The following is a 15693-nucleotide window of genomic DNA, read 5'->3' as shown; positions in this document are numbered from 1 at the left end:
TGACAAATTCTAATTATGATCCTAGCATGTGGGATCATTTTGGTTATTTTTTTAAATAACTAGAGTAGTTACTTAGGTCTTGTTAGTCTTTATAATAGGACCAAAAGCAATACATACTTAGTATATATGAATTTAAGTGAAAATTTTAAGGAGTTATGTCTATATAATAGGACCAAGACCAATACATACTTAGTATTTATGAATTTATGTGAAAATTTTACGGACTTTTGTTTACATATATTAGGACATAAGCAATAAAGCTTGCAAAAAAACGGGTATGTAGTGTATTTCTCCCAGCCAAAGCATTTGATCGAAATTTAAAAATATTCGGCAATGCATTAATTTTAAAGGGATTTAATGCATACATTTTTTAGTTATAATATATTATCGGCATTGGACTAATTTTTAGTGCTAATTCCTGGTTAATTTTGAGCATCAATAGAGCCTTTTTTTTTTGGGGGGGCGGGGGGGGGGGGGGGGGGCGGGGGCGGGGGCGGGCGAACATTGAACTTTTTGAAGGGTAAACTTGATAGTAACCTTCCCAAAAAGGGTCACGGCACGTGCGTGCGGATAGTAGTAGGTTACAGTAACTACTAGCAGGTTGGGGGACCGCCGACCGCGGCTGAATCAGGCAACGCACGTGGACTTGGGGGCGGTCAGCAGTGAGGTAAGGCGAGGTGGTCCACGTGATGCGCAGGACAAGGTCGCGTGAGCGTGTAGCGAATTGAAAAGGACCGACACGTGGTTGTAAGTCACGTGCGCGCTACCGCCCTCCTTGTGATCAGCTGAACTGAAAGCCTCATCTGGTTGCAGTTTGTGGATTTTTTTTTTCCCTCTTTTAAATCCTCCTCTGAAAAACTTGTGGTCTTGCGTGATTTGGGTCATTTTTTTTTTCTGTTGGGCGAAGCACTGTTAATCAATAAGTTATATGTTATGGTTCAAAGCTTAGACGCTTGCCAGTACATATATTGCAGCATAACAATTGCTGAAGGAGAGCTAGTACCTCGCGCATAATTTAGTCTGATTTTCTCTCTTCTTTGAATGGCTCAGCTTGAATCAAGGCATGCAAGCCCTGCTGCCTCTGGCTTCTCCAACGACTCTTCACAACCGTTGGATCTGGAGATTCCAGACTTCGAACAACCTCCCCTAATCCCAGGTAAGACCTCTCCATACATTTGCATCTTCTTTCAAAACATCACTGCTTGCATTTTCCCCCCACCCCCCCACACCCACACCCACAGCGACATCCACCCCCCAAACCCACCCCTCCTCCTCCTCCCAAAATTTATAAGCTAAGGAATACTATGGTTTATGTGTTGTTTCTTCAGATTGCTTGATGGGGCGGGGTGTGTGTGTGTGTGTACGTGGAAATCCTTTAAATGCCAGAATAGTAAGCATGTATCAGAATTGTCTCCGTTTATGAGATCCTTTCAATCAATACTATTCTTCAGTAAAAAGCCTTCTTAATAAGATCCTATCTAAGACTATAGCAGAATTGTGTTCTGAGAGATCTCTCGACACCATAGTTTTGTACTCAATGCATACCATACGGTCATTTTATGGACATTTTCATGCTCTAGAGCTCCAAGCCTTCACCCTGGCCCGGTCTGCCCTTCACCTTGGAAGAAGCCATAGAAATTGAGCACTGTGGTCATGTAGAAAACCTTGAACATCAAGCTGCACACACCTTCTCATACATCCCTTTCATGGCCTTCCTCTTTGGAGTTTACTCAGCATGGTGGCCCACATAAAAAGATCTTAACATCAAACGTTATGCTCCAATGGGACCCCCAAATTTTCGACCAGTTTTAGGCTCTTTCTGGTTCACAAGCTCAAATGCTGTGACGAACTGTGGCCGTCCTTGTCATGTTATGCGTGGTAGCGCTAAAAGGACATTTCTAATGGACGGATGCCTGCTGCATGCCTGTAGGTTTGGCAGCTGCGATGTGGTGGGCAGGAAGCAATGGCTTTGGCTGTCTGGTTTACTGTAGTTGCCAAGATTTGGCCATTGGTTGCCGAATCTATGGCACACTTGAACATGCCCAAAATGGACACATTCTTTGACATTTGATTGGGTATGGATGGATTGAGTGTTATAACTTTTAGTTTGTAGTCTGCATGGAATTGATGTGGCTCAAAGCTTCATCACTAGACTCGGATGAAGGTAAGAATACTCTTTTTGAGTGAGGGAAATCATCTCAAGTCTATTTTGATCTACATGAAGTGCCATGTTTCTGTATCTGTAGCAGGAAAGGAAGCAGCTACCCTTGACCTTTTGTCTCTATATGGCAGTGGTAGCACATCTTCCTCATCCGTGACACGTGCAACAACAGGTATTAGCTAACGCTGGTTACCCTTAATGTTGTTCCAAAAATTCCTTTTTCTCTAACCTCTTGCACACAATTTTCTTAGATGGAGATATTTTCCTCTTAACTGCCAGGATTAGCACCACCTTTGGTAGCCACACAAGATCTTTTGCAGCCGTTGGTGGAGAAAAACATCAAGCCTAGTAGCAGTGGTCTTCTATCACATGGGCTCGTAGTTGGTGGAGGACCTCTTCATACTAATAACATGGATCACTATGCAAGTCAGCAGACTAGCTATGCCTTGGTTAGAGATGGAACCTTAGAGATATCATCAAATGCTCGTTACCAAATCAAAAATGGAGAAGGGATCACAGAAGAAATGAGAAGTTAGCCTTTGCCCCTCATGTTTGGACGGCACATCATGTCTTTCCTTCGGCGCTCTTCATGCTTTGAATCAATTTAAGTGACTCGTAAATTTTGCTTGATTATTCATGGTTCTACATCGCATGTTGCAGAGAGGCTAGAGAAGTTGGCTCATTGGTCTAGCATTCAATCAAGATTAAGATCTGGTGATATTAATTATGTGTCAAAAGCACAAGGGAAAGATCTAATGAGCAAGTATATATCAAATCTTTACATCTTTGATTTTTCTGTGAAGTTGATTGGCCTTGATTCTATTCCTGATATTCATTTTGCACCCTGCTGCAGGAATTGGCAGCAGCAACCAGTTGGCCTTGAGTTACTCGATGCAAATAAAAGACCACCAAGGGTCCCTTCAGAAGATGATGAGGATGAAGATGATGAGACATTTGACCACAGACTTCAACAAAAGTGTAAGTCTTCAACAAAAGTCTAAGTCTCTATCATAAGCAGGTTGACATTTCTCATCATTTTGGTCATGAAAGGAGTGAAAGGCTGCTAAGGCTGGTGACACATAAATGCCCCTGCCCGTGGAGGGTACCCAGCTTACCTGTTGAAGGTCCCTCCCATCGTACAGGTGGGGATCTATATGTATCCAGCCTAAGTAAGTGCAAAATTGGGTTTTTGCACCTTTTCATTTTGTTGGTATTTAGCTGTTTGTACAAAACAGTTAATTTCTTATGATTTAATTATGGCGCTTCACAGTTTCAGCAATGTTCTAACAATTTACAGGCGATGCATCACAAAAGCTGGAAGGCAAGATTAGTGACAAGGGGACCAATTCAAGATCCAAACACTCTGCCACGGAACAACGTAGACGCAGCAAGATCAATGACAGGTAGTTCACAGATTTAATTATTAGGAGTTTCTTGTGGGGTGGGGGGTAGGTGATTGCTCATTCTACGCATGACCGATGTAGGTTTCAAATGCTGAGGCAGTTGCTACCCAAGGTTGACCAGAAAAGGGATAAAGCATCCTTCTTAATGGAGGTTTGTGTTTGATTAATATTGCTCTTTGGGAAGGTGTTAAACTATTAACATATACTTTGCCATATAGAGCTGAATACTTATTTTGACTGTGGATTGGCAGGTGATAGAGTATATACAAATGTTGCAAGAGAAAGTCCAGAAGTATGAGGCGGTAGAATATGGACGTTGGCAAGAGAGATACAAAGTCAGTCTACTCTATGGTGTACTCTATAAAGCCTTTCTAGAGCATATTGGTTCTACATGCTGGTGGAATGAATAACATCTAAACTCTCTGCATTCTTTTCTCTTTGCCTTTTTTTTTTTTTTTTGTAGAGGAACTCTGTGTGTCAGGATTCCATTGCCAATACTTCATATGTTTCTTCAGTCTCTACTACATTTGCTACCAAAGAAGTCCTAGATTCAAATGGCTACATGAGAAGCAGGTCAAGTCAGCTGGCATCAGGCTGTGAAGAAGCCTTTGGGCAACACTCGATATCAAGCGTGGGTCAAGCTTCCGTCCTGCAAAACAGACTTTCACAAGGTTCTCAAGCTTGCCAATCTGGTCATGAGAACAAATGTGTGCCGAGGACGCCTTTATCACTGAGTTTGTCAACTCAGCCTTGTGCCGTCTCATCCCTTGAGAGAATCTCTGTTCCTCAACAAATGCGGGAATCACGAGCTGTGCCAGGTCATCTTCTTTATCACGAGGAGCATGCCGGAATCGTAGAAAAAGATTTGATGTGCAGCAATGCAGAATCTATCATAGCCTTGTTGCAGTCCCAACCGAATAATATCAAACCAATGCCTGTAAGCTTAAATCATGTGACTAATCGGGATCATGGAAAGGCTAGAGTTTCTGAACTCAGTTTAGGGAATAGAAGATCAAATCGAGTTCGAGACATGAATCAGGATGAAGAAGGTGCTTCCTTGAACACGATGGCAGAAGAGCAACAAAGTAAGGTTCAACGATGTGAACATGAGGCATTTACTGTACAAGGAGGTGTCATCAATGTATCCAGCATCTACTCCCAGGGGTTAGTAGCAGTAATTCATTCATATTGTTCTTTAGCAAAGAGCTTTGTGTTATCCTTACATATTGCTTGTACCTCCAAAGATGTAGGACTGTTAAAAAGTACCAGGGGGCCCAGGTGGTAACAACCCAGCCTGCCAAAGAGCAGGAACCAGGTTCAAATCCTGGGTGCGGCTTCATGAGTCGTAAGAATAAAGGTGGCCACATTAGCCAAGGAGACTGGTGGAATTGAGAGCAGATGAGCAGATGTCTCAAATGGGTTTTTTAGTGCACACATGGCTGGTCAGGCTGGCTAAGAGCTGACATGTAGTCATGCTCGACATGTTGCTAAAGTTGTCATTTCAGGGTTTGTAGCACAGCGTGCATTGCATGTGAAGTGAAGAGCTTGTAAGCAGGCCTTCCAAGCACCTGGCACTTGCAGGCATTGTATGGCCGGCACCTTCGATTCACATCATATGCTTTGAGAGTGTATACACATGTATCCTTACACTACTGCTTTGAGTGTAACGGGGAAAGATGCATTCCACATTTCCAGCCAAAGGTGAAGGCTTCCCTGATCTTTGGACCAATAAGAAGCTCTTGGAAGCTCTTCTTGGAGGTGGCTCAAACTACTTCCAACTACCCGCTTCCTGACCTTTTTTTATATTTAACCAGGTCTCTCTTCCCACTGTTCCCTCTTGAAGTGGCATTCTTGAAGTCTACCTGTTATTGCAAGTCATCCATTCTCGAAGCGGCATTCTTGACGTCGTCATGTGGAAAATTCTTTCTTGCTATTGACGCTTCTTGTCATTGATGCAGCTTCTTCTTAGCTATTTCTCTTTTCTTGGAGCTGTCAATGGGTTGTTTATCTTATAATAGATGGATATATGTCTTTCACGATGAAGGATCTGATAATACAGTTCATGTGTGATAACTGTCCATGGGTTGTTTATCTTATAATAGATGGATATATGTCTTTCATGATGAAGGATCTGATAATACAGTTCATGTGTGATTTCCCAGGTTGCTAGACACGTTGACAAGAGCATTACAGAGTTCTGGAGTAGACATGTCACAAGCAACAATATCGGTTCAAATAGACTTAGGGAAGCCAGGAGGTAGAGCTGCAGCTTCAAACTTGCAAAAGGTACATGGCTTTTTGATGTTGATGTTGATGTCACAAACAGGTCTCAGTAGCATCATGTCAAAAGTGTGTCTCGTTGGTGCTTGCTTAACAGGATGCCCCTTTGAGTACTGGATTGTCACAGTCTCAAAGCAGAGAAACTGGCTCCTCATCTGACTCTGAGCTTCAAAGAAAAAAACCAAAAATTGAAATCGATGTTTAAGGTTTCGGATATGCATATTATTGACATAAAATTTTGTGAGGTAAACCTATTAATATCTAATTAATTTTGGAAAGAGAGTTTATTAGCTGTTTTTCAATCAAAGGCTTGAAATGATAAAAGTGGTTTTTACATTCTATTTTGACATGCAGGGTAACCAGGTTATAATCCCGGTGTGTTTTACCAATTGGGGATAAAGGAACAAATAACCATCATCAACAGGTGCTTCTTAGGAAGTGAGGGGATTCTTAATGCATGTAAAAAGGTCCAGATGTGTGCAGTGAGTTACAGCTTTAGCAAAACTAATGTATGTATCAAGTACACCTCTAGTGTGTAGAAGATGGCCTTGTTATTTGTGTACATTGTCACATAGGTGAATGTCTACAAGACAGGCTTTTCCGTATATTGTAATGTATCCTAACTAGTTTTGGAAGAACCACACACATCAAAACCCTAGTCCAAATTCAAAAATAAGGTCTGCTTAGTACTATGCAAGATAGTCCCCAAGTGGCTGTTACATGGAACTTGTTGCCTCTAGATCAACATCGGGATGCTACTCGAGCTCAACTAAGATCTGCTTATCAGCACTTCTATGACATGGTGGACTTTGCATACATTATAGATAAATGCTGTTTCTTGATTTTAAAGAGTGGGATAGGGGGGAGTCTGGGTGTTCGGAGTGTGCGTGTGGAACGTTTGATATGGCTACATTGTTAAGCCTTCACATTGCAAGCAAATAAATGGCACAGAATGATAAAATGATGGTTGCAATTGCAGAGAGAAATAGCTCTCAACTTTAAAGAAATCTTGCCGCCTCAGCTGTATCAGTGGTAGCACCCATGTGCTCTCTACCAAGAGGTACTGGGTTTGAATCTACCCCACTGGCATCTGTAAATCAGTACCCTTTCTCAAATGTTGAAAGAAAAATCTTTTCAGAACCCTTCTTATGTATATGGGAAGCCTCCCAACTGCAGCTCAATATTGCATCCTCAAACTGCAATGCGGTGAGAGATTGTGGGTTTATACGTGGAGAATACATAACACTACATTCACACCAACGTATTTCTGCTGAATCACCATAAATCCATTGACGATGAGCCGTTTTGCCAAGCCGTCAGCTTCTCATACAAGCATCCCAAGTTTCCATCAACCTCATCACTTAATCTTCAACATCTTGTACACGCCTCTCTTCGACGAGCATTACTTGTATAACCAAATGTTGGTTCCTACATTACACACATATACCATACATTATAATAAAAGAAGCCTTAACAATTGGAAAATTTTGATATTACATCTCTCCTACTTTGTCCTAGGAGTTGGTCTACTGCAAGATTTATACCATGCATTGAATCCTTTTCGAATGCATCGTTGCCTTTTTGAAGTAGCCCGTGGGTCTTTGGAAGTACACTATTGAAATAAGAATATCTCCAAAACACATGGATATAACATAAGCTCTCTTTGTAAGTCTTGACACGTTGGTAGAACGTGTAGCCATTGCTTATCTCTAAGCCTCCATTCATTAAAGCAATTGAGAAAGGTTGTTAAACGTATAAACACAACTAAAATAACATCCATGTGATCTTCATCAATATATATGCCATTTCAGACATGTCTTCATGGAAGAATGTATTATTTAATATTTCATTATCAATAGTGAGAGCTCACAAAAGCATAAAAACATACATTATGTTGCTATGTGCCATTGTCCAAACCTTCACAAGCATGCATGTTTATCTGTTCTTCTATAGTGAGTTTCACAACTTCATCCCCCATCGCATTACCACAAGCATGCTCATTAATTCCACAATTCCCATGGATATCTTTTTCATATGCAAATCTGTATGTCAAAAGACGAGTAAAAAATGTCAATCAAATCATTCATAAATTCATCATCGCCTTCTAGATATTTGTTGTCACATGTTATAAGATTAAGGGCATCACATTCATTATGATTCAACATAGCTTCATTCTTGTCTTTCCACAACATTATCATTGATCTCAAAGGAAACACAAGAAGAAACATTCTCATTTAAGTCAACACCTATTGGCAATTCTTGTTATGAGCATACCACCTTTGAAGAATTTCCACACGAGACGGTTGTATTCAAGCCATCAGTACCAAATTTCATGAATTCATCATGGCATGTTGTAGAAATGACTTGCATCGGAATCATATCACCATGATCTCTATGTAACGTAACTTGTAAAGTAGCTTCACTTGCTACTTCAATATCTTGTACTTGATACTCTCCTTCAATCACCTCAATATTCTCCTTGAGAAGGTAGCTAGAATCGGCAATCATCTTCTTTTATGTCAAACACATTAATAAAACCAACAACAAGGCATCCAAAACATTTTCATCCACTTTACTATCACATGTTTCCACTTGCAAATCAAATGGCATAATTATTGCATCCTTTGTTTTGTACCTCAATAGCATCATGTACATAATATCCATAGTACCCTTTCAATTTTCTTTTTTATTAGCATTAATTAGGTTTACAAGAATTTATTCCTCTAAGATTGGAGGCAAAAACTTTGTCCACTCCTTAGGCTTTTTGTCACTATTGCTAACACAAGCCCTCACAAACTCTCTAAGGTATGCTTTCGGATATTCCCTAGGGTTACCATAAAAACACAAGAATCTTTTCCATTGTGACTTTAAAAAATGGCTCTAAGAGTGTGTGGATATAGTAAAAGGAATAAAAAAGAAAACCCAAACAATATACACATGTTAAGCCACCGACGATACGCTCTCTGATCTGGGTATTCATGGGTCAATGGAATACCCATGATGGGAGGCAATCAAAGCTTGTCTTTGAACCAAGCCCTCAAGCAACGAATAATAAATGGAAAAAATAGACACTCACACCATCTTACCACACTTTCACTCCATACTTATACCATCTTACCATGCTTTCACTCCATACTCACCTCTCACTCACAAGCCTAATCTCAAGAACATGCCAAGCACATGGTAATGTGAAGATGGAAACCCACACACAAGCCTCACACATGGTGTAATGATCCTTCTTGCATTATAAGCTTGAGGACTTGTAAGACTCGTACTTTGATTCCCCACCCAACCATATTCCAAATCTAAACTCATGTTTATATAGACCTAAGTGGTGCATGACCGTCCAACTTCAGTCTCTAGATCTTTCATTGGCTAACATTGCCTTTTCATTAGTCAAATGTCTTTTTAGCTACTCCTAGTAGGGGGTTGCCTTTTCTGTGTCTCTTGGGCTTCCATTGTGAACCATTTACTTCCCTTTTTAGTTTAACTTTAATGCCTATTAACCATTTCTTAGGTATTTCCTATTTGAAATCCCTTGAACCTTATTTATATGCAAACATTTTATATGTAAATAATCCTTCCTAGTCTTACCTTTTAGTGTTTCCAGTCAGTCGCATAACATTTCTTCCTATTGGAAGCTCACGGTTGGCTCTCTATTAAAAATCAACTTGAACAAAATACACAAGCTTAAAATAGAAGAAAGCTATGCACGTGACACAGAATGGGTTAAATCTCTCCCACCATGAGAGTGACTCACGTCCTCTTCATGGTGTATTTAAATATATTTCTTTGTACAAAAAGCAAGAGCCAAAAATATGCATCTCCACATTGGGCTTGCATAAGCCTAAATACAAAAGTGTGAACACTGTAAGGTTCACTCATAAAATAGAACTAATGTATATCAAAATATTGCATACTAATGTGCACATAAAATATCACTGCCATTGTCGAATAAATAATCACCACGCGTCATGTGTCAATAGATTTTCGTTGAAGCAAGCCCAAATGATCTATGCACATCTCGCATACTAACTCTACCACCCACTGATCTACACTGACATTTATAATATAAGCTCAAAATATGTGACAAGTTAGAGGTGATCAGTCTCGCTTGCACATAAAATAAATATGCATCAAATAAATCCATAAATTTTAAATAATGTGAATAATTTCAACATTCCTCCCTGGTGAAAAGAAACTTTCCTCAGTTGCTAAATATGCAATACCTCAAAGTCAGTACCCTTGCATATTTAAACAACTATGTGCAATACCTCAATTCGGTGACCTTTGCACGAAAGAAAATAGAGATTTTTAAATATCCATCACCACAGAAATCCATAATATCAAAACCTCGTGCAATACCTTAATTCGGTGACCTTTGCATGGAAAAATTAGCATGTGTGATACCTCAAATTAGTGACCTTCACAATAACAATGCCAAATATCAATATAAACTGCCAATCGTGTGATATCTCAAAATCGGTGATCTTCACACGATTATACCGGTAAAGTGTGAACATGGTTCACTCATAAAATAGAACTAATGTATATGAAAATGTTTCACACTAATGTGCACATAAAGTATCACTGCCACTGTTGAATAAATAATCGCCATGCGCAATGCGTCAATAGATTTCCATTGAAGCAAGCCCAATGGATCCATGCACACCCCGCACACTAATCCTACCATTGATCTGCACTAACATTCTCAATATAAGCTCAAAATATGTGACAAGTTAGAGGTGAGTCAGTCTCACTTGCACATAAAATATGTGACAAGTTAGAGGTGAGTCAGTCTCACTTGCACATAAAATAAATATCCATCAAATAAATCCATAAATTCCAAATAATGTGAATAATTCCAACACTTCTCCCTTGAAAGAGAAGTTTTTATCCTCGAAAAAGAACTCAGGAAACCTTTTCTTTAATGTAGCCACTCTTTCTTAAGTTGATCCTTCTTCTGGTCTATCTTTCCACACTGGACTAAACATTCTTTAAACACATAATGTCTAGTTTTCTTTTCTTGATATTCGAGAGTCTTTTTAGGCTTATGTGGAAGAATAGATGGTTCTATAAAATCAAGTATTTCTTCTTTTCCAATGATGTTGTCATTGTTTCCCATCTTGCGTTTCAATCTACTAACATGCAACATAGGATGTATTCTTGATCCTTTAGGTAAAGCTACCTTGTAAGCTACACTTCCAAAATTTTTAAGTACTATATAAGGACCACAATACCTTGGACTTAACTTTGAAACTTTTTCACTTTTTAAAGTTTCTAACTTTTCAAAAAATTTTATATAAACTAAATCACCTTCCTCAAAATTAATTGGTCTTCTTTTACCTTTCTCATAACCAATAGAGTGATCCTGTGCTCTCTTAACATTGCTTCTTGCAATGTTTATCATGTCTTACATGTCTTTGAGAAATTCTTTTACACTTTGTGTAAGATTCCTCCCTCCAGCTTTTGAGGTGTGCAGGTGTAAGAACCTTCCCTTCTGATCTTATAAGTATTTCCCTCTCTAAAATAAAAGAAAGATCATGTTTTACCCTATTTTGACCTCGAGAGAGAAAATGACTAGAGGGAGGTAATTCAAAATTGAGATATTTTTGGATATAAAAATCCTCCTAGTGTCTAGAATGGTTTCCCGTGAAACAGAAATTCAAAAAGAACTTTCCAATATGCAATTGTAATTAATTAAAAATAGGTATAAAGGACCTTAGCATAACGGTTGAGATTTTTCAAAATTTTTGAATTATGCTCCAATTAAGGTTCATATGGAGGACCAATAAGATTAATCCAAATGTAGGGAGGAGATAAGAATAAAAGAAAATCTCCCAAAAATGAGTAAATTCTCACATAAGATGAAGAGTTGACTAAGGACAAGGTTTATTAAGTAAAAAAGAAGAGATGTTTAGAAGAAATGATGCATTTTTGACACCTCAGTGTGGGGATCTTTCCTCATGAAGGAGGCACCTATTTCACATGTGTGGAGGAGTTTTAAACTCAAAAATAATGAGATATTTTCATCTCTCCTCTCTCCTATTTCAACTAGATCCAAAAAGTAAGCTAAACTGACCCAAAAATGGTCAAAAATTGACCAAACTGATCTAGAAAATTCTAGAATCAGTTTGCTTGGTTAGAGGCTCACTTTTTCCTATAAATAGAAGCCTCTCCCTTTGTAAAAGGTTAATAGTGTTTATGCACTGTTATTCTACTCCTACCAAGAGCCAATTACATTAAATTTTCTTGATAATTCAATTGTTTTTGACTTAATCCTCTCCAAAATAATTGGTGGCCACTCTTGATCCAAACAAGAGTAGAACCCTCAATCCCTAAAGGCAAAGGAAAGCTTACAAACTCTATGTAAGCTAAATTTCTTCTTACTTTTAATTTTAAATCACAATTCAGCCTTTCTTTATCCTAGAATGTTTAACAAAAAGATTAATTAAAATTTTCTTATTGTTTACTCTCTTGGAAATTAAAAATTGTATAGATTAGAGTCCTTTACATCTAATTGGGGTTAATTTAAATTGAAAATAGAATGTTAAAAATGAGAAATGGTCAGCCATACAAAGGAGGTTATGGAAAAAGTTTCTTAAATTTTGTGGAAATAAACTTTATCTTTATGTTATTCTAAAAGAGTAATCCCCACCGTTTGTGCATTCTAAAAGAAACATTTTTTATTTACTCCATGTACATATTCACCTATGAATATGCATGGATATCATTGATATTAATTATTGAAACTAATTTCTATGCATAGATAGATGCATCTTGAAAATCGTTTTATTATAAAAGTGTTGTTTTCATTGAATTTAAATTCTATGCATAGAAAGATGCATAAAAGATTTATTTTTATTTCAAAAGTGTTATTCTCATGTGCATAGAAAGATGCATAAAAGATTTATTTTTATTTCAAAAGTGTTATTCTCATTAAAATTAAATTTATGCATAGAAATATGCATAAAAGATTTATTTTTATTTCAAAAGTGTTATTCTCATAAAAATTGAATTTATGCATAGAAAGATGCATAAAAGATTTTTTTTTAAAATTTCAAAAGTGTTATTCGCATTAAAATTGAATTTATGTATAGAAAGATGCATAAAAGATTTATTTTTAATTCAAAAGTGTTATTCTCATTAAAATTAAATTTATGCATAGAAAGATGCATAAAAGATTTATTTTTATTTCAAAAGTGTTATTATGCATAAATAGATGCGTAAAGAATCTTTATATCAAAAATTAGAATTCTCTTAAATTCTATGTTTAAATTCTATGAATAGAAGTGATGAGAATGTGAGGTGAATAGATGTGATGAGATGTGATGCGAATTAGATAGATGGGAATGAATGGATGGATGGATGTGATGTGAATAGATGTGATGAGATGTGATGCGAATCAGATAGATGGGAATGAATGGATGGATGGATGCGATGTGAATAGAGGTGATGAGAATGTGAGGTGAATAGATGTGATGAGATGTGATGCAAATCAGATAGATGGGAATGAATGGATGGATGGATGCGATGTGAATAGAGGTGATGAGAATGTGAGGTGAATAGATGTGATGAGATGTGATGCGAATCAGATAGATGAAAATGAATGGATAGATGGATGCGATGTGAATAGAGGTGATGAGAATGTGAGGTGAATAGATGTGATACAAATCAGATAGATGGGAATGAATGGATGGATGGATGGGAATGAATGAATGGATGGATGTGATGTGAATAGAGGTGATGAGAATGAGAGGTAAATGGATGGATGGGAATGAATCAGATGGATGGGAATGAATGAATGGATGGATGTGTGAATAGAGGTGATGAGAATGAGAGGTAAATAGATGTGATGAGATGTGATGCGAATCAGATAGATGGGAATGAATGGATGGATGCGATGTGAATAGAGGTGATGAGAATATGAGGTAAATAGATGTGATTAGATAAGATGTGAATCAGATAGATGTGAATGGATGGATGGATATGATGTTAATAGAGGTGATGAGAATGAAAGGTAAAAAGATGTGATGTGAATTAGATAGATGTGAATGAATGAATGGATGAGATGTGATGTCATGTGAATTAGAATGTAAATGAATGATATGGGATGTGAGTGAATGGATGTGATGTCAGTGAATGTATGTGATGATAATGGATATGAATGTGTATGTGAAGAATGGATGTGAATGTGTATGTGAAGAATGGATGTGAATGAGTATGTGAAAGAATGGATAAGGATGTGTATGTGAAGAATGAATGTGAATGTGATGGATATGAATGAATGTGATGTGATGGGATGGGATGTGAATCGGGATAGATGTGAATGAATGAGATGTGAGGTAAAATGAATGAGATGTGATGTGAGTGAATGTGATGTGAATGTGATGTGGTCTGAGTGGATGAGATGTGATGTGAGTGAATGTGATGTGGTCTGAGTGGATGAGATGTGAGTGAATCTGATGTGGTCTGAATGGATGAGATGTAAGGTAAAATGAATGAGATGTGATGTGAGTGAATGTGATGTGGTCTGAGTGGATGAGATGTGAGTGAATTTGATGTGGTCTGAATGGATGAGATGTGAATGAATGTGATGTGGATATGGGTAGATGTTGCGAGTGGATGAGATCTGATGAGAATACATTGAGGAAAGATGTGATGAGATGAAAAATGATGTGAGTGGAAATAAGGATTCAACCAAAAATTTTGAGGATTATGATCAGTGTGACATAATGGTTTCATTAAATGATTGTTTTTAAAGATAGTTGATTCTGTGAAAAAGGCAATTTCATATTGGGTGTGTAAGTGATGTGACTATTTTTAAGTTTGCATGAATATCCGACTAGGGGGCCTGGGAACTCTTTTCCCTGGTACCCGGGACAAAACCTAACCAAATTCTTAATTGGATCCCATCACTACAATGGTTGGGCGGTTGGCTAACCCACGGGACTAGATGGGGCTAGGCTGGACTGATGGATCCCTAAATTGAGACTCAATTGTGTTATGGTACGATAGATGAAGTAAATCCCGGACAAAAATTGTTCTATGGAAAAGAATCAATAGCTGTGCCTCTCAATGAGGAAAAGAGCATTGGTCTCTATGATCCAAGTACAGTAATCTTTTCCCTGATCTGACTATGGGACTTACGGGTTCGGTCAGATCAGTTTAGATAGTTAAGGCTTTTGACTACGTTAGGAAAAAGTTATCCTGGAGGAATCGCCCGTGCTTTTCGGGCAAGGGAAGTTTTTTCGGGGTCGGTTTTGCAAGAACCGATGGATTAGTCTCTTGTCCGGATATCCGTGGTGGGGGGCGAGACCCGGAGTGTGGGACCCTGCCCCGCGCAACAAGTGTTACTCCCGATGCTAGCACCCCTGAATTCGTTGCGCAGTGGGGACAAGGATCTTACACTGCAATTTTTGTTTTTGTAACCCAACTGCTATGGGGTGATCTAGGTTGAAATCCATAAATTAGCATGAATGAACTAAAACTGATAGAAGCATTTTTAGCACTCTTATAAGCAAATTATAATAATGGAAGATACTCATCTCAATTGTTTTGCTTATGATTAACATATGCTTGAAGCATGTCTTCTAGGACTTGGTCAATCCCTTTCGTCTTTCCATCACTTTGTGGATGTTTAGATGTACTCATACTAAGTTTGGTGTCCAACTTTTTGAACACTTCTTTCCAAAATGGCTTGTAAACGTTGTATCTCGGTTGCTTACTATATTTGCTGGCAATCTGTACAATTAGTATAGATGGTGGATAAACATTCTAGCCAATTCTGGTGTTTTTACTTCTTTTTTAGTTGGTATAAATTGTACCAACTTGGTTAATCTATCCACA

The 15693-nt window shown here is 38.1% G+C and overlaps 1 protein-coding gene across 1 annotated transcript; it reads left to right on the top strand.

Moving 5' to 3' along the window:
• The first annotated feature begins 724 nt into the window (after positions 1-724).
• On the top strand, positions 725-6981 carry LOC147627958 (uncharacterized). Its single transcript, XM_086814922.1, has 13 exons — positions 725-747; positions 1051-1156; positions 2247-2333; positions 2441-2692; positions 2822-2924; positions 3015-3139; positions 3459-3564; positions 3646-3715; positions 3816-3899; positions 4028-4728; positions 5727-5850; positions 5942-6089; positions 6199-6981. Exons 4-12 carry the CDS (start codon positions 2572-2574, stop codon positions 6047-6049), a joined length of 1542 nt encoding a protein of 513 aa, XP_086671048.1. The 5' UTR covers positions 725-747; positions 1051-1156; positions 2247-2333; positions 2441-2571; the 3' UTR covers positions 6050-6089; positions 6199-6981.
• The last annotated feature ends 8712 nt before the right edge of the window (positions 6982-15693 follow it).

The sequence above is a fragment of the Cibotium barometz genome, chromosome 20, assembly GCF_041138505.1.
Source record: "Cibotium barometz isolate CiBa-2024 chromosome 20, ASM4113850v1, whole genome shotgun sequence".
NCBI lineage: Eukaryota > Viridiplantae > Streptophyta > Polypodiopsida > Cyatheales > Cibotiaceae > Cibotium > Cibotium barometz.
This window is presented reverse-complemented; position numbering and strand designations above follow the sequence as displayed.